General features: G+C 38.4%; 5 protein-coding genes across 5 annotated transcripts; all 5 read right to left on the bottom strand.

Moving 5' to 3' along the window:
• Positions 1-968: 968 nt before the first annotated feature.
• LOC122995827 (putative olfactory receptor 52L2) lies at positions 969-1,913 on the bottom strand. Its single transcript, XM_044371202.1, has 2 exons — positions 1,562-1,913; positions 969-1,432 (listed from the first exon to the last, which is right to left on the bottom strand). The coding sequence occupies exons 1-2, from the start codon at positions 1,911-1,913 to the stop codon at positions 969-971; spliced, it is 816 nt and encodes a 271-aa protein (XP_044227137.1).
• Positions 1,914-3,900: 1,987 nt separating this feature from the next.
• LOC122995826 (putative olfactory receptor 52L2) lies at positions 3,901-7,513 on the bottom strand. Its single transcript, XM_044371201.1, has 3 exons — positions 6,936-7,513; positions 6,390-6,806; positions 3,901-4,049 (listed from the first exon to the last, which is right to left on the bottom strand). The coding sequence occupies exons 1-3, from the start codon at positions 7,342-7,344 to the stop codon at positions 3,901-3,903; spliced, it is 975 nt and encodes a 324-aa protein (XP_044227136.1). The 5' UTR covers positions 7,345-7,513.
• Positions 7,514-10,141: 2,628 nt separating this feature from the next.
• Positions 10,142-11,209, bottom strand: LOC122995567 (olfactory receptor 146-like). The gene has a single exon (XM_044370875.1). The coding sequence runs from the start codon at positions 11,195-11,197 to the stop codon at positions 10,253-10,255; it is 945 nt and encodes a 314-aa protein (XP_044226810.1). The 5' UTR covers positions 11,198-11,209; the 3' UTR covers positions 10,142-10,252.
• A 7,186-nt stretch (positions 11,210-18,395) lies between these two features.
• Positions 18,396-19,352, bottom strand: LOC122995562 (olfactory receptor 146-like). The gene has a single exon (XM_044370871.1). It carries the CDS (start codon positions 19,338-19,340, stop codon positions 18,396-18,398), a length of 945 nt encoding a protein of 314 aa, XP_044226806.1. The 5' UTR covers positions 19,341-19,352.
• A 234-nt stretch (positions 19,353-19,586) lies between these two features.
• Positions 19,587-23,665, bottom strand: LOC122995473 (olfactory receptor 146-like). Its single transcript, XM_044370749.1, has one exon. It carries the CDS (start codon positions 23,660-23,662, stop codon positions 22,724-22,726), a length of 939 nt encoding a protein of 312 aa, XP_044226684.1. The 5' UTR covers positions 23,663-23,665; the 3' UTR covers positions 19,587-22,723.
• Between the last annotated feature and the right edge of the window lie 391 nt (positions 23,666-24,056).

The raw sequence follows: 24,056 nt of genomic DNA, 5'->3' as shown, positions 1-24,056 counted from the left end.
ACCACCCTTCCCCTGGGTACATATCCACCCAAGGTCCCCTAGAGAACCAGGACCCACAACAGAGGTATCTTCCCCAGGAATGAGTTCTCTTTCCAGGTCAATAACCAGACCCCCTCATGACCTCCAGGAACTGGCCCCACCACTACTGTGCTCATACACAGGAATGACCACCCATCTCCTGGGTGCTGGTTTATTAGTCACTGATTATGATTATTTATGCATATAGTTTTTGAATTATTGTTTTTATGACTGAGAACTTTCTCAAATTGTCAAAACTTAGCAAATAATATTTTTGAAGAATTTCAGTAGTGCCATTTCAATGGTCTCTGATCCATTATCTTTTAAAGATTTGTTTGTATAATGACATTATAAGTCTGATCAGTATTTGGGATGGCTGGCCACAAATAATCACACAACATTTGCATTTTCTGTATTGCATGACAGAACGGTGCTTTATTATTATAATATGAGGAGTTTGCCAAGTGTGCAGTTTTCAGTACACCAGACTAAAGATTAGCAGACTCTGAAAAATGCTGAATTACATTAACTATGATATGATGACTTTGACACAAAATATAGTGAATCATCCGTGGAATAGTTTTTCTATTACATTAAAACCAAATGTGACATCCCTCTATGTTCTTTATATTTCACAGCACATAGATTATCTTTTTTTGGGAAAATTCTCAGCAAGGAAAAGAACATTAAAACATAATAGTAATACTTGATCCCCTGGGTCAGTATGTACAGTAGCTGAGATATAGTTTCCCCAAATAATTATCAGCGCTTATATTTAATCACTTCAAAAATAATGTGTATATATAAAAATAAGAATTCACACAAAAAGAAAAAGATATCCACTTTTCCCTCTTTAAATTATTTAATTCTTTCGATTAAAAAAGTCATTTTCCGTTACATTAGATGGGAGGTCCCAGTTTTTACATAAAATTACTTGTCAGAATTACAAACTAAAATGACGGCTTAATTTTTCTGAGCTGTAAAATATTTGACAAACATCTGTGTATTTCTTGGGACTGCAGCCCATAGATGATGGGGTTTAGGCTGCCGGGAACAATGTGAAAGAGAATGGCTGAAATCTTCCTGTACTCTGTGTACTGGGGGAAGCGATGAAGGATGATGGGAATCATCCCACTGAGAAGCATGATCAGGTACAAGCACAGATGAGTACTGCAGGTCTTCAGGGCTTTACTGTTCAAAGACTTGCTCTTATTAGTTAGACACGCTGCCGTGATTTTAGAATAAGTAAGAATCATACTGCCTATAGAGGATGAGAGCAGGACTACAGTGAAAGTGAGGCCATAGACGTTATTGATGAACACACTCTCACAGGAGAGTTTAAACAGGGAGGCATTGTCACAATAAGGATTTGTGATCCGATTCCTGCATCGGTTCAGCCGTATGGTCAGACCGAGCAGAATTCCAACCAAAACAAAGGCCACTCCCCAGGCAGAAACCGTCAGCTTGATCACCATTTTGCCGGTCATTATGGTAGCATACTGCAGTGGATTACAGATAGCAATATATCTGTCAAAGGCCATAATCATGAGCACAGTGTGTGCATTAGTGCCATACATGTGTGAGGTGAAAGCTTGCATCACACACTCATAATAGTGGATGAAGCGCTCAGAAGAAGGCACATGGATGTATGCAAGCACCCGAGGAACCAGGAGAGAGTTTCCCATGACATCATTAACCGACAGGTTACAGAAGAGCAGATACATCGGCTGGTGGAGGCTTCTCTCTGTCCATATCAAAAACACAATGCCCATGTTGGCAATTAAGATTAACATGTAGGTCTGGAGCAGAAATAAGAAGGCAGGGTACTTGTTAGTCTTGGTGATCCTTAACCCCTCAAGTTGAAGAATGAGGCTGTTGTACGTATAGTTTTCCATCTGTGCTACACAAAAATAAAACAGAGGAGAGAAAAAAAAATCATGAATGATATACATACCGCAGTGAAACAGAAACTGCTAAAAAAAAACTTCATTTCTACAACAAAAGAGGCAGACATAGAATTTTAGATGAAACTCTTGAATAGTGTGGTTTCTCTTACACCTTTCAGTCTCAACATTAGATGAACAAAAAATAAAGAAAAATAAAACAAAAACCCCCCAATAAACCCAACATTTCCATACGTAGAAATAGTGACACCACCATGGAAAAATCTGCCATTAACTGTAAAAGAATTACCTATGTGAAACTAGACACCTGTTAGTAGTAAATGAATGGACACAAAAGTAAAATCAATGAAGAGTCCTTACAAAAATGGGAAATTATTGATGCATCTACAGAAGTAATGCTGAAGGGGAAACTCATCCTGACATAAGTTTTACAGTACTTCATCTTTGTAGGGTTACAGAAATTTAACTTCTTTATCATCGCAGTCATTACATTTACCTGCACTAGGGGTCTATCTGTTCCAGCTGAAGTCAGTGGAACAACAATACAAACCAGGTTTCACAAAAAAAGGCAGTTGCTTTTTGTTTCATTTCCCATCTTGTGATTTAAATTAGTTTACCACCAAACATATTTCAGACATGTGCAGTCTAATAAGAATCCCTCAAATAATATGGTCATTTAAACAATGACAAATTTGCCTTGCAAGCATAAAGCTGAAAGCCGACTCTCATCATTCTATCCTTAAAAACAAATCCCTAATGAAACTACTTCTATTCTGATTACACAGTTCCTTTACCAGCTGTACTAAGGAAAATGTGGTGTTAGGGCAGTAAACCAATAATAATAACCTTTCTGTTAAGAGCTACGGTCTTCTGGTCTTCTTCAGGCCTTCTTTAGACAATCTATTCATGTGAGTCTGTTTTATGAGCATTATTTCCTCTGGGGAAATCTTCATCATTATCTGAGAAAACATTACGTAATGCTAAGGTGGTTAATGAAAACTGTCAACAAGTGTGTAAAGTGAAGAGAGAGGTTACAGAGGAGTTGATACATCAGCTGGTGGAGGCTTCTCTTTGTCCATATCAAAACCACAATGCCCACGTTGGCAATTAAGATTAACACGTAGGTCAAAAGTCAACTCTATGTACTATAATTAATATTAAAGTTACAGAAGTTACAGAAGTCATAATAAAGAGAAAACTCAACGACATCATGACAGAACTTCCATTCATCTGGATGCCACAGACTTGAACTGCATTTTAGCTGCGTAGTGTTACAATGTGTAATGTCTGAGTGCAGTCATCCATTGAGCTGAAGTCACTGAAACATCAAAGAAACTGGCTGGTAAATCAATCTTGTGAAATATTTTTACATTTTCTATGCCATGTAGAAATTCACTATGATAATTGGCTCTTGGGGTGCGGCCATCTGCTTTGACCGGTTAGATTGAGAGAGAAAGAAGGGGGGGGGGCAGAAATAGGCGGGGAAGGACACCAACAGGACTGCGAAGGCTCAGCCTGCATCCCAGGGTTTCCTGTGAGATGAGAGAGCACAAAAAACTTTGGCGAAGAAGCCAAGTTAGTAACATGCATTGATGGTACATGAATGCGTACAGATAGAGAGGTGGAGGAGGAGAGAGGAGCTCAGTGCATCATGGGAAGTCCCCCAGCAGTCTAGGCCTATAGCAGCATAACTAAGGGAAGATCCAAGGTGAGCCTGGCAGGCCCTAACTATAAGCTTTATCAAAATGGAAAGTTTTAAGCTTACTTTTAAACGTAGAGAGGGCATCTGCCCCCCCCCCCCCCCCCAAAAGGAACATGATTACATCTTTTTTTGAGGCAACATCCCTTCCTTGATCCAACAATTCTCAAGGATGTGGCGAAGGGAGTCAGGGCTACCTACTTTGACTGCTTCCACCACAACCCAGATGACAATGGCATTTTTACAATTTGGCAGTAGGGGGCCATATGGGCAGTGGCTTCAGTGGCAATCCGACATGCCCTCTGTGGAGGAACCAGGGTAGGATGACTCAAGGGAAGCCCTATCCCTATCCCTATCCTTGGCAGAGGTCTTTGAGGTAGTTAAGAAGCTCCTCAGTGGCAAGGCGCTGGGTGTGAATGAGATTGGCACTGAAATGTTGAAGGCTCTGGACATTTGTCAGGCTGTCTTGGCTTACATGCCTCTTCAATGTCGCATGGAGGATGGGGACAGTGCCCGTAGACTGGCAAACCAGATTGGTGATTCCCATTTTTAAAATAGCGGACCAGAGGGTGTTGTCCAATTACTGGTGGATCACACTGCTCAGCCTCCTAGGTAAAGCTTATGCCAGAGTGCTGGAAAGGAGGTCGCACCCTGGATTCAGGTTGAATAATGTGGATACCATCCTGGTCATGAAACATTGGACTAGCTCTTTACGCTTGTAAGGATACTGAAGAGATCATGGGAGTTTGTCTATCCTGTCTATGGACTTGGAGAAGGCTAATGAAGGGTTACCTCATGACACCTCCAGCTCCAGCTTCAGCCCTCCACCTGGCATTCAGGCTGCTTTTATGTGCATATGAAACACCTGCTCTCAGATTTCTGCTTTGCTCTCAGATTTTTTGTGCAATAATCCTGTCAAATTTCCTCAACCAAAAGAAGGTCGGGTGTAGTGTTGACCAATGAATGAATTCAGAAAACACCCATTGTAAGCGAGGAATTGATGATGTGTGTGATTGTGGGGTTAAGTGCTGGCAATATAGTCCGTAGGAGGTCATACGATATATTGTCCGATGGGCAGGACAACGTTTATGTATTGTACTACACTTGAAAGCCAAGCATATTATCAATATATGTATTCTTGTGCTGCATACATGACTTAACCAGTTCAATTTGAAGGAAGTAATAGCACCATTAAAAAAAAAAAACTTACTTGAGGTCCTTGACTTTGGCAGTCCATCTTGGCCAATGATACGCTAGACTGCCGCTCCTGAGTCATGTAGGTGACGTTTACTCCTCTAGCACACCAATGGGAGGCTGGTGTGCTATACAACTACTAGCACATGAATATTTTTGATTCCTTAGAGCAGAAATCAAGCTGCATGTATATGGTTTATAGTATTTTGGTCTGCATGCAGGTCGTGTGAATATATGTGCTTTCAATTCAACATTTATGTAGGATTCTGTGTGCTTGCAAAGACCAACCCGTGTTACCACGTGTCTCAATGCAGTTACCCTTATCACCCACAGTATAATGGTTTAATTTATGGTTGACATTTAACTTTTTAAACAAACCTGAATGCTTGTCTTTTGCACATCTGCTATGTACATTTTACCTTTTGCACACAGTGTATACAGATAACGAAGGGGGATGACATAATTCATTCAGAAGTAGTTGCAATGCGCACCAACAACCACCGGGTAGTACATGTGTGCAGTCCAGCTACAGCGTCTGTCTGTCTCTCTGTAGGGTAGTCAATACAAAATGGCGAGCATGACATCTAGCAGCACTGCTAGAAAGGCTTGCCTCCCTGGCTGCATGATTGGATAGTCAAATGATATGTTAATCTGAGCATCCCTATTGGCTTTTCAGGAGGAAGCGTCAAATGTGGGACAAAAGTACCCGTAGGTTCCATTTGATTAGTAGCTGTAAACTTGGGATTCACACATACAATTGAGTTCTGTGTCAACTTTTTTCACCCAAAAACAGAGAGATGTGTAACTGCAAACCTTAGTTCAAATCTTCTTTATGCAGTCACACGATGGAAATTATTTGTGCAAATCTTTTTTTATTTTTTTCACAAAACATCATGCACAACTTCAGATGTCCTCATGGATTCAAAAATTAAATCTATTTATTCAGATATTTTTTACACATTCAAATATTTGAATTCATTTGATCAACACATTTGTACACATTCATATATTTGAATGTATTCGTACATTCAAATAAACAGCTACAATATGTGACCCTAATTTTGTCAATAGTTTGATAGTAATTTAAGTTTTGAGCAGCACACTGCAAAGCTTGTGAAATAAATGAATAAACATCACTATCACGATTATGATTATTTATGCATAGTTTTTTAATGTTGTTTTTATGACAGAACTTTATCAAATTGTCAAAACTTAGCAAATTATATTTTTTAAGAATGTCAATGATGCCATTTCATTGGTCTCTGATCCATTATCTTTTAAGGTTTGTTTGTATAATGACATTATAGGTCTGTGTTTGGATGGCCAGCCACAGATAATCATACACTTGCATTTTCTGTATTGCATGACAGAACGGTGCTTTATTACTATAATATGAGGAGTTTGCCAAGTGTGCAGTGTTCACTACACCAGACTAAAGATTAGCAGACTCTGAAAAATGCTGAATTACATTAACTAGATGACTTTGACACAAAATATAGTGAATCATCCATGGGATAGTTTATTTTTTTTAATTTATTTTTATTTTTTTCTAAGCTGTAAAATATTTGACAAACATCTGTGTATTTCTTGGGACTGCAGCCCATAGATGATGGGGTTTAGGCTGCCGGGAACAATGTAAAAGAGAATGGCTGAAATCTTCCTGTACTCTGTGTACTGCAGGAAGCGATGAAGGATGATGGGAATCATCCCACTGAGAAGCATGAGCAGATACAAGCACAGATGAGTACTGCAGGTCTTCAGGGCTTTACTGTTCAAAGACTTGCTCTTATTAGTTAGACATGCTGCCGTGATTTTAGAATACGTAAGAATTATACTGCCTATAGAGGATGAGAGCAGGACGACAGTGAAAGTGAATCCATAGACGTTATTGATGAACACACTATCACAGGAGAGTTTAAACAGGGAGGGATTGTCACAATAAGGATTCATGATCAGAGTCCTGCATCGGTTCAGCCGTATGGTCAGACCGAGCAAAATTCCAACCAAAACAAAGGCCACTCCCCAGGCAGAAACCGTCAGCTTGATCACCATTTTGCCGGTCATTATGGTAGCATACTGCAGTGGATTACAGATGGCCACATATCTGTCAAAGGCCATAATCATGAGCACAGTGTGTGCATTAGTGCCATGCATGTGTGAGGTGAAAGCTTGCATCACACACTCATAATAGTGGATGAAGCGCTCAGAGGGAGGCACATGGATGTATGCAAGCACCCGAGGAACCAGTAGAGAGTTTCCCATGACATCATTAACCGACAGGTTACAGAAGAGCAGATACATCGGCTGGTGGAGGCTTCTCTCTGTCCATATCAAAAACACAATGCCCACATTGGCGATTAAGATGAATACATAGGTCAAGAGCAGAAATAAGAAGACAGGATGCTTGTTAGTCTTGGTGATCCTTAACCCCTCGAGCTGAAGAATGAGGCTGTTGTACGTATAGTTTTCCATCTGAGCTACACAAAAATAAAACAGAGGAGAGGAAAAAAAATCATGAATGATATACATACCGCAGTGAAACAGAAACTGCTGCAAACTTCAATTCTACAACAAAAGAGAAAGACATAGAATTTGAGATGAAACTCTTGAATAGTGTGGTTTCTTTTACAGCTTTCAGTCTCAACATTAGATGAACAAATGGAAAAAATAAACAAAACAAAAAAAAACCCAACAAACCCAACATTTCCATATGTATAAATAGTGGCACCACAATGAAAAAATCTGCCATTAATTATAAAAATACTACTTATGTAAAACTAGACACCTGTTAGTAGAAAATGAGTGGACATAAAAGTAAAATCAATGAAGAGTTCTTACAAAATGGGAAATTATTGATGCATCGACAGAAGTAATGCTGAAGGGGAAACTCATCCTGACATAAGTTCCACAATACTTCATCTTTGTAGGGTTACAGAAATTTAACTTCTTTATCATTGCAGTCATTACATTTACCTGCACTAGGGGTCTATCTGTTCCAGCTGAAGTCAGTGGAACAACAATACAAACCAGGTTTCACAAAAAAAGGCAGTTGCTGATTTGTTTCATTTCCCATCTTGTGATTTAAATTAGTTTACCACCAAACATATTTCAGACATGTGCAGTCTAATAAGAATCCCTCAAATAATATGGTCATTATGGTCAAATTTGCCTTGCAAGCATAAGGCTGAAAGCCGACTCTTATCATTCTATCCTTAAAAACAAATCCCTAATGAAACTACTTCTATTCCAATTACACAGTTCTGTTACCAGCTGTACTGCGGAAAATGTGGTGTTAGGGCAGTAAACCAATAATAATAACCTTTCTGTTTAGTGTTACAGTCTTCGGGTCTTCTTCAGGCCTTCTCTAAACAATCTATTCATGTGAGTCTGTTTTATGAGCATTATTTCCTCTGGGGAAACCTTCATCATTGCCTGACAAAACATTATGTAATGCTAAGGGGGTTAATGAAAACTGTCAACAAGTGTTTTAAGTGGAAGTGCATGAAAAACACTTTGTTTTTTTGCCATCTCATATTCTAGATGTCATCAACTCTATTTTTTAGTATTATAAAGGGCCTGTTTACACCTGGCATTAACATGTTTCTCCACATGCGTCTTGAGTGACCACTTGTGATCGGATCTCATTTCCCCGCTCTATATGAAAATAAACATGGACATCATTTCCATTCGCAAAGACCAAATTAATTATTATGTCATATCATAGAGGATGTTAGTTGAGTAGGTGGTCCTTCCATGTGGACCAGGACTCATTGCATTTACACTGCTAAATGAATGTGGCCACATGTGGCCCAGACCACCCAGAGTGATCTCAATGTGCCCACAATGCATCTTGGCTGTGTTCACACCTGTACTTAGAGCTGTCCGCTTGTGATCGGATCACCCGAGATGGATGTTAATGCCAGGTGTAAAAAGGACCTTACTCCAACATATCCAATCATTTTCAAATGTTTCATCTTCCTATGGTAAAATGAAACCATTTAATGCCACTAAAATGCCCAATATGATGGTAAAGGATGTCCAGTTAATGGTCTACAAGAGGTCCAGTGTTGTGTCTAAGTCTGTTCCCCCCTTGAATAATGTCCCCCTCCTGTTAAAACTACTTTACATACCAATAGAACAAACTATTATCAGCACGGAAAACCACTCTGGACCAACATTCTGTGGCCTACTGGCACAGAATCCTGCTCTGCATCAGTAGTCAGTTTATTATTGCACCAGCTCTTTAACCGATGCCTGTGTTTTTATTGTTGTTATTGTTGTTGCTTGTGCAAATGAATTACTAAACTAATACATGCAATTATGTCTCACAGTGCTTTCAGTAGTGACATGATTGTGCACGTGTAAGATATCCATATACGTAAATAAGCACAATCTCTATAATTGTTGAGGTAAATAATGACAAAATAAGTAACACAATTTATTATAGTATAGCTATGTATATTAATATCTAGGGTGCTTTTCATTTATGTTTTGGGATTTTAAGTTACTTCACAGAGATTAACTTTTATTTGCAGAGAAACAAATTATTTTCTCCATCCAGGGCTCCATGCTGTATTACACTAACTGGGATACAATGAACTCAGCTGCTAGTGTCTCACAATTGAGTATGCTAACTGATCAATACAATAAGACAGCATGAGGAGAAAGCAGCATCTTTGAAAAAGCATTTCATAATATAATGTGATAATGATACATTTCACATAAATATCATAATTAACATTAGAAGTTTACAAACAAAAATCTCACTATTTGGATTCACCAAGTAAGAGAAAGTATGAATATCTGAAATTAAAATGAAAACATTCAGCTTCAGTGAGTGGAATTCATGAAAACAACCATTTGTCATGATTTACCAATCTCACCAAAAACAATAAGCTATAAACAATTATTATAATGTGGAATACAATACAGCAGTTTGGTTTAGAGGGGACCTATTATGCTTTTCCTTATTTTCAGCCATATATATATATATATATATATATATATATGGCTCTGTGGTCTGCAGCTCTTCATTAAACATCTCACTGTGGCTGTTTCTGCTTGTACTATTCCTCCCTGCATTATTTCTAACTGATCCACTGAACAAATAGCTCCAAATATCTCCATATCTTGTTGTGTCAACTGGTTTTTAGGGCTGCTAATGAAGATCTGCCAATTCAGTGATGAACACATTTAATTTCCTATAAATTCTTCACAATAGAACGGCCTGTTTCAGACGTAGGCTGAACTGAGGGCCAGTATAAGACAAATAAGGAGTTCTCTGAACTATGAATCATGCAAAGCTACTCTAGTGGAGTCCCAAAATAAAAATATAGAGCTGGAAATGAGCATAATAGGTCCCCTATAATTTGATGACTTTTCACAATCTGTGATTGTGTTGTCCCCACATGTACTCTCTAAATTTGAATTTCTCAACTCAGAATAATGGCATAACTGGTTTGGATCGAAATAATTTTGACAAGGATTTGCAGATTTCTGCAGATTGCACCCCATATATAAGTGGGTTCAGGGTGCCAGGGATGATATGAAACAGAATAGCAGAGAGTTTCCTGTAGTCTGAGTACTGTGGGAAGCGATGCAGAAGAATGACAATTATCCCACTGAGCAGCATTATCAGATACACAACAAGATGAGTGCTGCAGGTCTTCAAGGCTTTACTGTTCAAAGATTTGTTCTTACTGGTCAAACAAACTACTGTAATCTTAGTATAAGTGAGAACAATACTGCCTATAGAAGCTGTAAGCAAGACTACAGTGAAAGTGAGGCCATAGACATTATTAATAAACACACTCTCACAGGAGAGTTTAAACAGCGAGGCATTATCACAGTAAGGATTCATGATCAGAGTCCTGCATCGGTTCAGCCGTATGGTCAGACCGAGCAGAATCCCAACCAAAACAAAAGCCACTCCCCAGGCAGAAACTGTCAGCTTGATCACCATCTTGTTGGTCATTATGGCAGCATAGCGTAGAGGATTGCAGATGGCAACATATCTGTCAAAGGCCATAATCATGAGCACAGTGTGAGTGGTGGTACCAAACATGTGTGTGGTGAAAGCTTGAATCACACATTCATAGTAAGTGATGATGCGTTCAGAGGGAGGCAGCAACATGTCCATAAGCAAACGGGGCACCATGATTGAATTTCCAAGGATATCATTGACTGGCAGGTTGCAAAAAAGGAGATACATGGGCTGGTGAAGATTCTTGTCAATAAAAACCAGACATGTAATGCCTACATTCAAAAACATTATAAAGACATAGGAGAAAAAAAAGAGGAGAAAAACAGGATAGATAGAGCCCTTTGAGATATTTAATCCCTCGAGTTGGAGTGTGAAGCTGTTGTAGGTGTAGTTTTCCATCAACCTGCAATAAGAAAGATCACTGATAATGTCACTGACTTAATGATAAATTATACAAATGTTTTGCTTTTATCAGATAATGAAGTTCCACAAAAGATTAAAACAACCAAAATAAAAACTTAAGTGAAAGATAATTACTACATTTTGACTTTGATCGGAGATTGATAATATATATTGTCAGAGAAGAAGACTATTTGTAATTCAGTAATACCTGCTTTGACTCCTCTGGTTCATCAGTCTTTCGTCTTTTCTTTCTAGAGTCTTTGTTGGTGGTTGATATCCAGCAAAGAAGATCTCTTCCTTGGTTGTGGTTTTATGTAGTTCTAGTTTTATCACCAGGGGGCTCATTCATTGCATACTCAGATGATTTATGATGCAACATTATGAAGTCATGATAGCTATCTTAACGGCCCAATATGTAACTTCTCTGGATTAATATGTCCAAAAAACCAGACCTATGTTATGTATTTTGTTGAGTTGTGAACTTGCTGGATTAGCTGGTAACTCAGAATTCTAAATGAAGCTGAATTACACAACGACAGTAGCTTGAGCTGCCATCACAAATCAGTCTTTCTAGTATTCAGCACTGATCTGTTCCTGTATCACATTATAAGCTTTGTGGTACTTTATATATTTCTGTATACTAAGAAAATACACAGGAAACACGTGTAAATCATGTGATATCTTGTCTGTTTTTGATGAGAACATAAATCTGTCACAGTAGAACAATACTATAAATTTGAATTTCACTTTGTTGGTAAAATCACTCATCTGAACCAGTCCATGGCTAAAATGAGCTCTTCTTTGTTTAGAAACAATATGTATATGCTAAATGTCTTTAAAGAAGCAGCCTTTACACCACTCAGGAGTTTTTGTTTTTAAAAGCAAATTGTTTTATTGGCATATAAAATTGCCCCCCACCCCTCTGATTTCATCAGGTGGGGGACAATGATATAGTTTGATGTGGTAAGTTGGTTTTCCTCCTGTCCTCCCCAATTTCTTGAGTCACCAGCCGCCACTGGTGTGGAGGTTGAATGCAGCTCATTTTTGGATACAGCAGAAAGGCCTATATACATACAGTACATTATATACAAACTTTGTATGAAGTTTGATGTTATTATCATTTATTTTACATTAATTATAGGTCTTATATTTATAATTCAGTAGTGGAGATGACCTATGAGGGGAAGGGAAAAAATTGAGTGAGGGTGACAGTTTAGTGATAAAGTGCTGCAGAAAAATACCATCAAAACTAAAATTTGTAGCTCTGTACTGCAGTTTTTCCTTTATTAGGGCCCGAGCACCTAGCGGTTCGCTCACACTCTCCATTCAAATATATGAGTATTTTTCTGTGGCCAGCTGCAGTTACTTATTGTCTTTACACACCTGACAGTACACATTTCAATCACACTTTGACCAGGTCATGTGGCTTAAAAGTCTTTACTTTTGTAAAAATAGACTTGATGAAAATTAGGAAATTAACTTGTTTCACACACAAACTCATCACGAGTTTTCAATTTACTAATTGAAATTCAAGTGAATGGGCCCAAAACTTGCATGATTTTGAGGACACAGGTGTAACAGGTCAGCCTTATATGACAAACATCATCTGATTCACATGAAATTTTCAAGGTGTGGTCTACAGTTGATATACGGCAACATGATGTTTACTTAATAGGTGTTCTCTAGAACCATTTAGTGGACACAGGAAATGAAATTTAACTCCTTCATGCAATGTTCGATAAGAGTCCAGTTCTGAACACATCTGCATGCCTACAAAAAAAGCCCTTCGACTGCGCCGTGCCCCGACGTGCACAAGGGTGCAAGGGCCCATTCATCGCTGCTTGCAGCTTTAATTAGGGCCTGAGCCCCAAAGGGGCGAAGACCCTATTGTATTTTATGCGTTTCTTCCTTTCTTTCTTCTTTATTATTCCGCCACTTCAACCCTTAATTTGACCCCCTAAACATGCTCACCAAATTTGCCACGCACATCAGGTCTGGTGAAAAATTTTATAAAATGTAAAAATTTTCCCCCAAAGTGCCAAAATGTGCTTGATAGCGCCACCTATGTATCTAATATGGCCGCCACAGCCCATAGGAATGTCGTAGAGAGATCGAACCAAAACTCAATTATATATCTCATCAAGACCTACAAATCATAAACTGACACCCCTGACCTAAATCCAACAGGAAGTCCGCCATACACACATGAAAGTATGACTTTTCCCCAGTTTTGGACCCCGAACAAACGCTATCTCCTCCTAGGGAGTTAATGGTATTGGCTTCAAACTTTAATACCTGACTTATCACACTGTGCTGAACAAAAGTTATTAAAAACTTTGTAATAACTCGAACGGTTTAGATTTTATAAGCCCCGAAAGTTGGAGTGCCATATCATACCTTACAATGTAAACCAATGGGGAGGCAATCCATGGGTATGGACTTTGTACCAAACTGAGGCATCTGGCGTCTAAACTGTAAGTCAGACCACTTTCAAACCTGTATCAATGGATTTGCGATGAAAATTCCTACTCAAAGGCGATTTTTAATGTAAGATTTGGCCATAGTCATGGGATTTATGAGGATATTTCACAAGAAGAGTACTCTGAAATCTTTCTCTCCAGCTGAGAGGGATGGGTGTCACGGTTAAATGGAAGTCATTTTTTAAGGATACAGCAGAAAGGTCTACAAACTTTGTATGAAGTTTGGTGTTATTATCATTTATTTTACAATAATTATGAGTCTTATATGTATAATTCAGTAGTGGGGATGTTCATGAGGGGAAGGGAAAAAATGGAGTGAGAGTGACAGTTTCGTGATAAAGTGCTGCAGAAAAATAAAATCAAAACTAAAATTTGTAGCTCTGTACTGCAGTTTTTCCTTTATTAGGGCCCAAGCACCTAGCGGTTCATTCACACTCTCCATTCAAATATATGAGTATTTTTCTGTGGCCAGATGCAGTTACTTATTGTCTCTACACATCTGACAGCAGTGTTCAATGCTTACTTTTTTGTCGAAGTACATGTGTTCCTAAATGAAAAAAATTAGGAGCACACACAGAAATTTAGGAGCACACTTAAAAATGTTCAAGTAATTGTTAATTAAAGACAACAATTTATCACATACATATTTAAATGCTTTGTGTGTGTGAGTATGTAAATCAAAATGTGTGTTCTCTTTTGATGTGTAGGTTTTATATATAAATATATATAACCCAAAAAGAGGAGAATAAGAGGTTTTTTCAAACAGAGTGGTACATCCTGTCAGCCGAGGGATTTCCTATCTGTGCAGCCGAACACAGCAACTCCTCCACGGACTGTTTCACCCTGATGGTCCTGGTGTTTCTTCTGCAGGCTTCATTTCACTTAACTGACTGACAGCCCCCCTGGTTCTTCCCACTTTAACCTGAATAACAAACCGGGGCTCGGTGGTCCAGTTGGATCCAAACAGAGAGCCGGGGCTAGCTGAGAGCCGAGCGGAGGCTAACTGGTTATGCTTCCTTCTAGTCATGCTGCAGCTAATGCTCCGTTAGCCACCAGCCTTCTGTCCCTGACTCTGAGTTCTGCCTGCCTGTTCCCTGGTCTTTGTCCGCTGTGGGAGTGGAAGATCGGGGTTCAATTTCCAGTGGAGCCATACTCATCAGAACTGTGTTTTTCCGACCGTGCTACTATTGCCTTGACATTGTGTGAAATAAAGACTGCAAAATTTATACCAGTGTCATTTGTGCTGCTATTGGGTCCATTCTATACCCGTTACAACAAATGCGAGTGAAATACTCGCACTGTAGAACCCCTGTGACAGTACACATTTCGATTTCGAGCAAGTCAGCCTTATGTCATGGCCCAACGTGTGTGGAGCGCGAGGGCCTGTTCAATGCTGTTTGCAGCTTTAATTATTACGGGACTTCACACCTAAATTTGACCCCCTAAACATGCTCAAAAACTCACCAAATTTGGCACACACAGCAGGTCTGGTGAAAACTTTGATAAAATGTAAAAATCAACCCCCAAAGTGCCAAAATGTGCTCTCTAGCACCACCTATGTAACTAAAATGGCCGCCAAGGCCCATAGGAATGTCATAGAGACATCAAACCAAAACTCAATTATTCGTCTCATCAAGACCTACAAATCATATACTGACACCCCTGACTTCAATCCAACAGGAAGTCCACAATTAGCCTTTCAAAATAAGACTTTGCCCCAATTTTGGCCCCCGAACAAATGCTATCTCCTCTGAGGGCATTAATGGTATCGGCTTCAAACTTTAATACATGACTTATGACACTATGCTGAGAAAGTTGTTAAAAACTTTGTAATAACTTGAACAGTTTGGATTTTATAAGCCCTCAAAGTTGCAGTGCCACATCACACCTTACAATCGCCTAAGGGCAAAGACCCTATTGGCAGAGGCCCAAAAGTTCCTCTGCCTTTTGGGCCTTTTGGCCCTGTTTACACCTGTCATTAACATGCGTCTCCACATGCGTCTTGAGTGACCACTTGTGATCGATCTCACTTCTCCACCGCTCTATATGCAAATAAATACGGACATCATTTCCGTTTGCAAAGACCAAATTCATTGTTATTTTTAACTGGCGGGAGGACCGGAGGTCCATGTACCCTTTGTCCAAAGTTGTGGTCAACTTGTTTAATAATAGGCTTAAACAATACATTGTGTACCCCCGAACGAAAATCAATTGCCTGTCCTATTGATTTACTCTAGAGTCGCATCTGAACATATATATATGTATATATATATATATTTATATAGCCTAAGAAATAGTTATATGTAGCGATCTCCCCACAGCTGCGTCTCCTCATTGAGAGACGCTGTGCACATGAGAAACAGCGGCATAACTTCACTGATTATTTAAATCTCCAACACGCCAACAGGATCAGTCAAGGTCTAATGTTAATTAATGTTCTGTGTTCTACATATCCAAAAGGTTACACACACAGTACAGGTTCATACAATGAAACTGTTTGGCCCTCCTGATGAATCCTGAGCTCATTATGTCAGCAGCGTTTTTAGTTTTGCTGCAGCGCAGCTATCAACTAGACAGTCCAGAGGGAACTGTCCAGCAATATTTAGCTTCTGAAATATTTTCTGGCAGAAAATGAATGTTTTAATTTCTATTCCAATTGTTGATTTGATGAAGAAAATGGGTTAGGGGAATGAGAAAAAAAAAGAAAAAACGGGAAGTGGATTTTGTTTTTTTTAATTTCCATGAAAAATGGAAAAACAAAATAACGCATTGTTTAGCTTTTATCAAACAAGTTGAACAGCTTTGGACAGAGGGTCCTGTGCCTTGTCTGAAAATAGAGGATGTCAGTTGAGTAGGTGGTCCTTCCATGTGGACCAGGACTCATTGCATTTACATTGCTAAATGAATGTGGCCACATGTGGCCCAGACCACCCAGAGTGATCTCAATGTGTCCACAATGCATCTTGGCTGTGTTCACACCTCTACTTAAAGCTGTCCATTTGTGATCGGATCACCCGAGATGGATGTTAATGCCAAGTGTAAAAAGGACCTTACTCCAACATATCCAATCATTTTCAAATGTTTCATCTTCCTATGGTAAAATGAAACCATTTAATGCCACTAAAATGCCCAATATGATGGTAAAGGATGTCCAGTTAATGGTCTACAAGAGGTCCAGTGTTGTGTCTAAATCTGTTCCCCCCTCGAATAATGTCCCCCTCCTGTTAAAACTACTTTACATACCAATAGAACAAACTATTATCGGCACGGAAAACCACTCTGGACCAACAGCCTGTGGACTACTGGCACAGAATCCTGTTCTGCATCAGTAGTCAGTATATTATTACAATAGCTCTTTAACCGATGCCTGTGTTTTTATTGTTGTTGTTGTTGTTGTTGTTGCTTGTACAAATGAATTACTAAACTTATACATGCAATTATGTCTCACAGTGTTTTCAGTAGTGACATGATTGTGCACGTGTAAGATATCCATATGTGTAAATAAGTACAAACTTTATAACTGCTGAAGTAAATAAGGACAAAGTAAGTAACACAATTTATTATAGTATACGTTGCAAATTTGTGGCAATGTATATTAATATCTAGGGTGCTTATCATTTGTGTTTTGAGACTTTATGTTACTTCACAGAGATTAACTTTTATTTGCAAAGAAACAAATTATTTTCTCCAACCAGGGCTCCATGCTGTATTACACTAACTGGGATACAATGAACTCAGCTGCTAGCGTCTCACAATTGAGTATGCTAACTGATCAATACAATAAGACAGCATGAGGAGAAAGCAGCATCTTTGAAAAAGCATTTCAGAATATAATGTGATAATGATACATTTCACATAGATATCATAATTAATATTAGAAGTTGACAAACAAAAATCTCACTATTTGGATTCACCAAGTAAGAGAAAGTATGAATATCTGAAATTTGGATTAAAATGAAAACATTCAGCTTCAGTGAGTGGAATTCATGAAAACAACCATTTGTCACGATTCACCATTCTCACCAAAAACAATGGCTATAAACAATTATTATAATGTGGAATACAATACAGCAGTTTGGTTTAGAGGGGATCTATTATGCTTTTCCTTATTTTCAGCCATATATATATATATATATATATATATATATATATATATATATATATATATATATATATATATATATATATCACATTACACTGTCGGATGTTCATATTAAACATAGTTTCAAATAATGAGGTAAACGTATGTAAAATGAATCACTGTGAGCAAAAAGCTCAGGCTCAGACTGCTCTGTGGTCTGCAGCTCTTCATTAAACATCTCACTGTGGCTGTTTCTGCCTGTACTATTCCTCCCTGCATTATTTCTAACTGATCCACTGAACAAATAGCTCCAAATATCTCCATATCTTGTTGTGTCAACTGGTTTTCAGGGCTGCTAGTGAAGATCTGCTAATTTGGTGAAGAACACATTTGATTTCCTATAAATTTTTCACAATAGAACAGCCTGTTTCAGACGTAGGCTGAACTGAGGGCCAGTATAAGACAAATAAGGAGTTCTCTGAAGTATGAATCATGCAAAGCTACTCTAGTGGAGTCCCAAAATAAAAATATAGAGCTGAAAATTAGCATAATAGGTCCCCTATAATTTGATGACTTTTCACAATCTGTGACTGTGTTGTCCCCACATGTACTCTCTAAATTTGAATTTCTCAACTCAGAAGAATGGCATAACTGGTTTGGATCGAAATAATTTTGACAAGGATTTGCAGATTTCTGCAGATTGCACCCCATATATAAGTGGGTTCAGGGTGCCAGGGATGATATGAAACAGAATAGCAGAGAGTTTCCTGTAATCTGAGTACTGTGGGAAGCGATGCAGAAGAATGACAATCATCCCACTGAGCAGCATTATCAGATACACAACAAGATGAGTGCTGCAGGTCTTCAAGGCTTTACTGTTCAAAGATTTGTTCTTACTGGTCAAACAAACTACTGTAATCTTAGTATAAGTGAGAACAATACTGCCTATAGAAGCTGTAAGCAAGACTACAGTGAAAGTGAGGCCATAGACATTATTAATAAACACACTCTCACAGGAGAGTTTAAACAGCGAGGCATTATCACAGTAAGGATTCATGATCAGAGTCCTGCATCGGTTCAGCCGTATGGTCAGACCGAGCAGAATCCCAACCAACACAAAGCCCACTCCCCAGGCAGAAACTGTCAGCTTGATCACCATCTTGTTGGTCATTATGGCAGCATAGCGTAAAGGGTTGCAGATGGCAACATATCTATCAAAGGCCATAATCATGAGCACAGTGTGAGCGGTGGTACCAAACATTTGTGTGGTGAAAGCTTGAATCACACATTCATAGTAAGTGATGATGCGTTCAGAGGGAGGCAGCAACATGTCCATAAGCAAACGGGGCACCATGTTTGAATTTCCAAGGATGTCATTGAGTGGCAGGTTGCAAAAAAGGAGATACATGGGCTGGTGAAGATTCTTGTCAATAAAAACCAGACATGTAATGCCTACATTCAAAAACATTAGAAAAACATAGGAGAAAAAAAAGAAGAGAAAGACAGGATAGATAGAGCCCTTTGAGATATTTAATCCCTCGAGTTGGAGTGTGAAGCTGTTGTAGGTGTAGTTTTCCATCAACCTGCAATAAGAAAGATCAGAAATCACTGATAATGTCACTGACTTAATGATAAATTATATAAACATTTTGCTTTTACCAGATAATGAAGTTCCACAAAAGATTAAAACAACCAAAACAAAAACTTAAGTGAAAGATAATGACTACGTTTTGACTTTGATTGGAGATTGATAATATATATTGTCAGAGAAAAAGACTATTTGTAATTCAGTAATACCTGCTTTGACTCCTCTGGTTCATCAGTCTTTCGTCTTTTCTTTCTAGAGTCTTTGTTGGCAGTTGATATCCAGCAAAGAAGATCTCTTCCTTGGTTGGGGTTTTATATAGCTCTAGTTTTATCACCAGGGGGTCATTCATTCATTACAACATTATGAAGTCATAATGGCTATCTTAATGGCCCAATATGTAATTTCCCTGCATTAATATGTCCAAAACACTAGACCTATGTTATATATTTTGTTGAGGTGTGAACTTGCTGGATTAGCTGGTAACTTTAGCTGCATCAGAATTCTAAATGAACCTGAATTATACAACGACAATAGCTTGAGCTGCTATCACAAATCTAATGTTAAGACCAAATTAAAAACGTCAGTAGCATTTGATTTTTTTTTTTGGACACAAACAGCACACTATGACAAATCTCATGTTAAGATAAAATCAAAACAAATATCAGTAATGTTAGCTACTAACTGTGTCCATTAGATTGCCATGTTTAAGCTCAACTACACAATGCTAGTAACTTTAGTTGCAGACTTTAGCCCTAACTGAGGGTTGCCAACTTTGGTGCCTGGCTGAAGTGAGATTTTGATGCCATGGGCTTAACCATGCATACGTGCATGACAGCAGCAGCAGCTTCATCAGTAACAGGAGTTTGGACCAAAAAACTTAACCTAAGGTAAGACAAAACGAAGCTCTATTAAAATATTGAATATGGTGATATCCTATCCTTTGACATCAACAGCAGTGGTTCCGCGGCTGGCTAACGGCCGCTAACATAGCCAGGCAGTCTCTGTGTGACCATAACACTGAATGTAACAACACAGACGTCCACAGCTAATGTTAGCTAACATTAGCGGAGCATCACAAGACACTGTTGTCAGCCATTTGCCAGCCGCCAAATCACTGCTGTTTTGATGTCAAATTATAGGCAAAATCATCATCTTTGATATTTTAATCTAGCTTTGTCTGGTTTTACCTGCAGGTTAAGTTTTTTGGTCTAACCACTGTTTTCCTCCAACAGTAGGAAACAGTTGAAGACTGTTGACTCTGGAAGAATCTGATATTTAACTACATTTAAATGATAAAATGTTACATACTGTTTAATACTGTTACATACGATTTGAACAGAGGACTTTTATTTTAATAAAGTTGTTTCACAACATGACACTTAACATCAGGAAGTGAACTGGATGACAGGACACTTATCAATAATACAATGGTAAATCCCATAAAAAAAGCAAAGCTAGCAGAGCTAGCATTACACTATTTAACTTAAAACAGTTACTAGATGTGTACACTAAACGATCTTTATGAACCTATAATAACTTTTAAGATGTAACAGGAGCATTTCCAAACAGACAACATGACAAGGGAGCCTTGAATTAAGACATGACAAACATAAAGTGTGGTGCTAAGCTAAAAGAAAGATAGCTCACTGCAGTCAGTCAGTTTCTTCTGCAGTTGCTTCACTTCTGGTGAAGTTATTGAGCAGAAAAACATACAGCACCACTCCGCCATTGCAACTACGCTGTGGTCGGAGGGGGTATTATCCTAAAATCCTGTCAGCAGGACTCAAGCATTCTGCTGCCACCTAGAGGCCACAATTATCTAGTGCAGTCCCCTCTTTTATTGCTGCGGCAGCAACATGGTAATGTGGCAGTAAAGCAGACTAATTAAACGAGAAACATCTGTAGCTAATTATCTGCTCAGCTACAACACGTTAAACAGCATGTAAATGCTCACTTTGGACCCGTTAGTTGGTGGTTTGGTGTTTTTTCTTCAAAAGTTAGTGTCACACTGTCCATGACTTGTAACTACAGCAGTTTGTTCACTTTGTCTCCATTCTGTATGGTAACCTCAGTAGCCTGCCAGCTAATGTCAATCAAACAAGCCTTTGACATGCCCCTCCTGATGGCTGAGAAAAAAAGGTGCATTTCTCATACTTTTCCAAAAACTTTTTTTCTTCATTCTAGTAATGCAAAACTATTAGAAACACATTGAAAAAATATATTGACATTATTTTTGATTGCAAAGTGGGATGTTTAAATATGATTTCATTTGGATTTTAATGTAAATTAACGAGGATATTGTGAAATTCTTGAAAATTAGTGTACTTTTTGTCAATTTGTTTTACCAACAATCATATTTAAACATCTGTCTTTGCAGCTAATATTACTGACATTTAACCCAGTGTTCAACATCTGGTTCACCCACAAGACAGTCCCAACACACAAGAACACAACACAGAGACCTAGAGCATCTAGGTGAGGGACCTACAGAACAGAGGAAAACAAAGTGTGTTAAATAGTCATAACATGAGAATAAACAGGTGGTTTAACATTTTTCAGCCGTGACTCATGGTTATAGAGTAGAATAGAATTCTTTTATTTTCATTGCACAGAATACAACAAAATTGAGTAGCAATCCAGATGGTGCATTCACACATAAGGTGTTAAATATATAAATAACCTGGGCATTTGCACATAGAAATCTCATGCTTCCAAGTGAGAAATCACGTCATTTCTAGTTGAATTTTGATGGTATCACCTTAAAAAAGAGGGAATCTGTAGAAATGTGTGCCTTATTTTCTGGTAATTACTGATGGTAATTTATTGGAAGTGTGCTGTAAATATGATGGTATTATACTGATATCCCACAAGTAAACATGAAAGTAATATTACTACTTTTTTTAAAAATACCCACTTATTCCCCTCACTTTCATTAAAATTATTTCAGCCACTGTAATAGCAAAGAATATACACTACTGGTCACTGAAAATTAGTTTCTGACTGGGTGGAAGATGTGGATTCACTTTTAATAACCGGACAGTATAACCAAACACTAATGACACAGGGGTTTATTTTTAGTTCTAATTTAATGTGTCTGTATTAAACTGTAGGTAAAGATGGCAACAGTGAGACTAACCTGAGGAGCTGGAAGCTAGGGTTATTTATTTATACACTACCAACAAAAATAAATGACAAACTGCTCAATCAGAACAATATAAAAACTAATCATAGATTGACAATAACACAATTAATTTCACTTACTTTTATACTTTTGCATGACAACTGTCAAAGTCTTGATATCCACAGGGATGAATAAAAATATATGATATATGGGATATCATGGGAAATTATGGCTGTGCTTGCAAATTCTATTATCATGATGGCAAAACCTTCTTGGACATCAACTTTGACAATAATTTCTGTATTTCTTTGGACTGCACACCATAAATAATAGGGTTGAGGCTGCCAGGGATGATATGAAACAAAATGGTACAGAGTTTTCTGTAGTCCGAGTATTGGGGAAAGCGGTGAAGACTAATGATAGACATTCCATTGAAGATCATGATCAGATACACAACTAGATGAGTGCTGCAGGTCTTCAAAGCTTTACTGTTCAAAGACTTGTTCTTATTAGTGAGACAGACTACTGTAATCTTAGTATAGGTGACAACAATGGTGCCTACTGAACCTATAAACAGGACGACAGTGAATGTGATGCCATAGACATTATTAATATACACACTCTCACAGGAGAGTTTAAACAGCGAGGCATTATCACAGTAAGGATTCGTGATCAGAGTCCTGCATGTATTCAGCCGTATGGTCAGACCAAGCAGAATCCCAACCAAAACAAAGGCCACTCCCCAGGCAGAAACTGTCAGCTTGATCACCATCTTGTTGGTCATTATGGCAGCATAGCGTAGAGGATTGCAGATGGCAACATATCTGTCAAAGGCCATAATCATGAGCACAGTGTGGGAAGTGGTGCCAAACATGTGTGTGGTGAAAGCTTGGACCACACACTCGTAGTAGCTAATGAGGCGTTCAGAGGGAGGCCTAAACATGTCTATAAGCAACCGGGGCACCATGATCGAATTTCCAAGGATATCATTGAATGGAAGGTTGCAAAAAAGCAGATACATAGGCTGGTGAAGGCTTTTGTCTATAAAAATGATTACAGCGATGCCTAAATTGGCAACCATTATAAACAGATAGGAGAAAAAAAAGAAGAGATAGAGAGGGTAGATAGAATCCTTTGAGACATTTAACCCTTCCAGCTGTAACGTGGGGCTGTTGTAAGTGTAGTTTTCCATCAACCTGAAAGAACAAAACAATGCTCCTATTGTCACATGCAATGTCTAGGCAATCTACCTATGAGAGATCATTTTCTAGAGACAGTACTGACTGAGTGAATGGTATCAACATAAGTTTTCTCTCTGATCAGAAATTATGAGAAAAAGTTATAAAAATTGTGAAGAAACAGTTCTTGTAGACCATTAATACCTGTTTGCGTGTCTCTGGTTTCAGTCCGTCCTCTCTTTCTCGTGTCTGGTAATACCCATCAGCACCAAACAAGATGTTCTCTGTTGCAGTGTTTTATAGACATGTTTTAACTCTCTGGGAATCAATCCACCTTGGATAATGACTGATGCAACATGAAGGATTATTACATTGGCTATCATAGCTGTTGAAATACACAACTTGTAG

This window comes from Thunnus albacares, chromosome 13, assembly GCF_914725855.1.
Source record: "Thunnus albacares chromosome 13, fThuAlb1.1, whole genome shotgun sequence".
In the NCBI taxonomy this organism is placed as follows: Eukaryota; Metazoa; Chordata; class Actinopteri; order Scombriformes; family Scombridae; genus Thunnus; species Thunnus albacares.
Note: the sequence above shows the minus strand (reverse complement) of the source record. Positions and strands in the feature narration are given on the sequence as shown.

Bases quoted from the DNA above. Each gene is read 5' to 3' on its own strand.
- LOC122995827 (XM_044371202.1), bottom strand. From the start codon at position 1,913: ATGGAAAACTATACGTACAACAGCCTCATTCTTCAACTTGAGGGGTTA. The intron at 1,433-1,561 runs TTATGGCCTTTG...TTGGAATTCTGC, and splicing joins TGCACACACTGTGCTCATGA to TCGGTCTGACCATACGGCTG.
- LOC122995826 (XM_044371201.1), bottom strand. From the start codon at position 7,344: ATGTATATCATTCATGATTTTTTTTCCTCTCCTCTGTTTTATTTTTGT. The intron at 6,807-6,935 runs TTATGGCCTTTG...TTGGAATTTTGC, and splicing joins TGCACACACTGTGCTCATGA to TCGGTCTGACCATACGGCTG. The intron at 4,050-6,389 runs GTTTGTCAAATA...TCAACATTTCAG, and splicing joins GTCCCAAGAAATACACAGAT to TGCCAATCTCATTCACACCC.
- LOC122995567 (XM_044370875.1), bottom strand. From the start codon at position 11,197: ATGGAAAACTACACCTACAACAGCTTCACACTCCAACTCGAGGGATTA.
- LOC122995562 (XM_044370871.1), bottom strand. From the start codon at position 19,340: ATGGAAAACTACACCTACAACAGCTTCACACTCCAACTCGAGGGATTA.
- LOC122995473 (XM_044370749.1), bottom strand. From the start codon at position 23,662: ATGGAAAACTACACTTACAACAGCCCCACGTTACAGCTGGAAGGGTTA.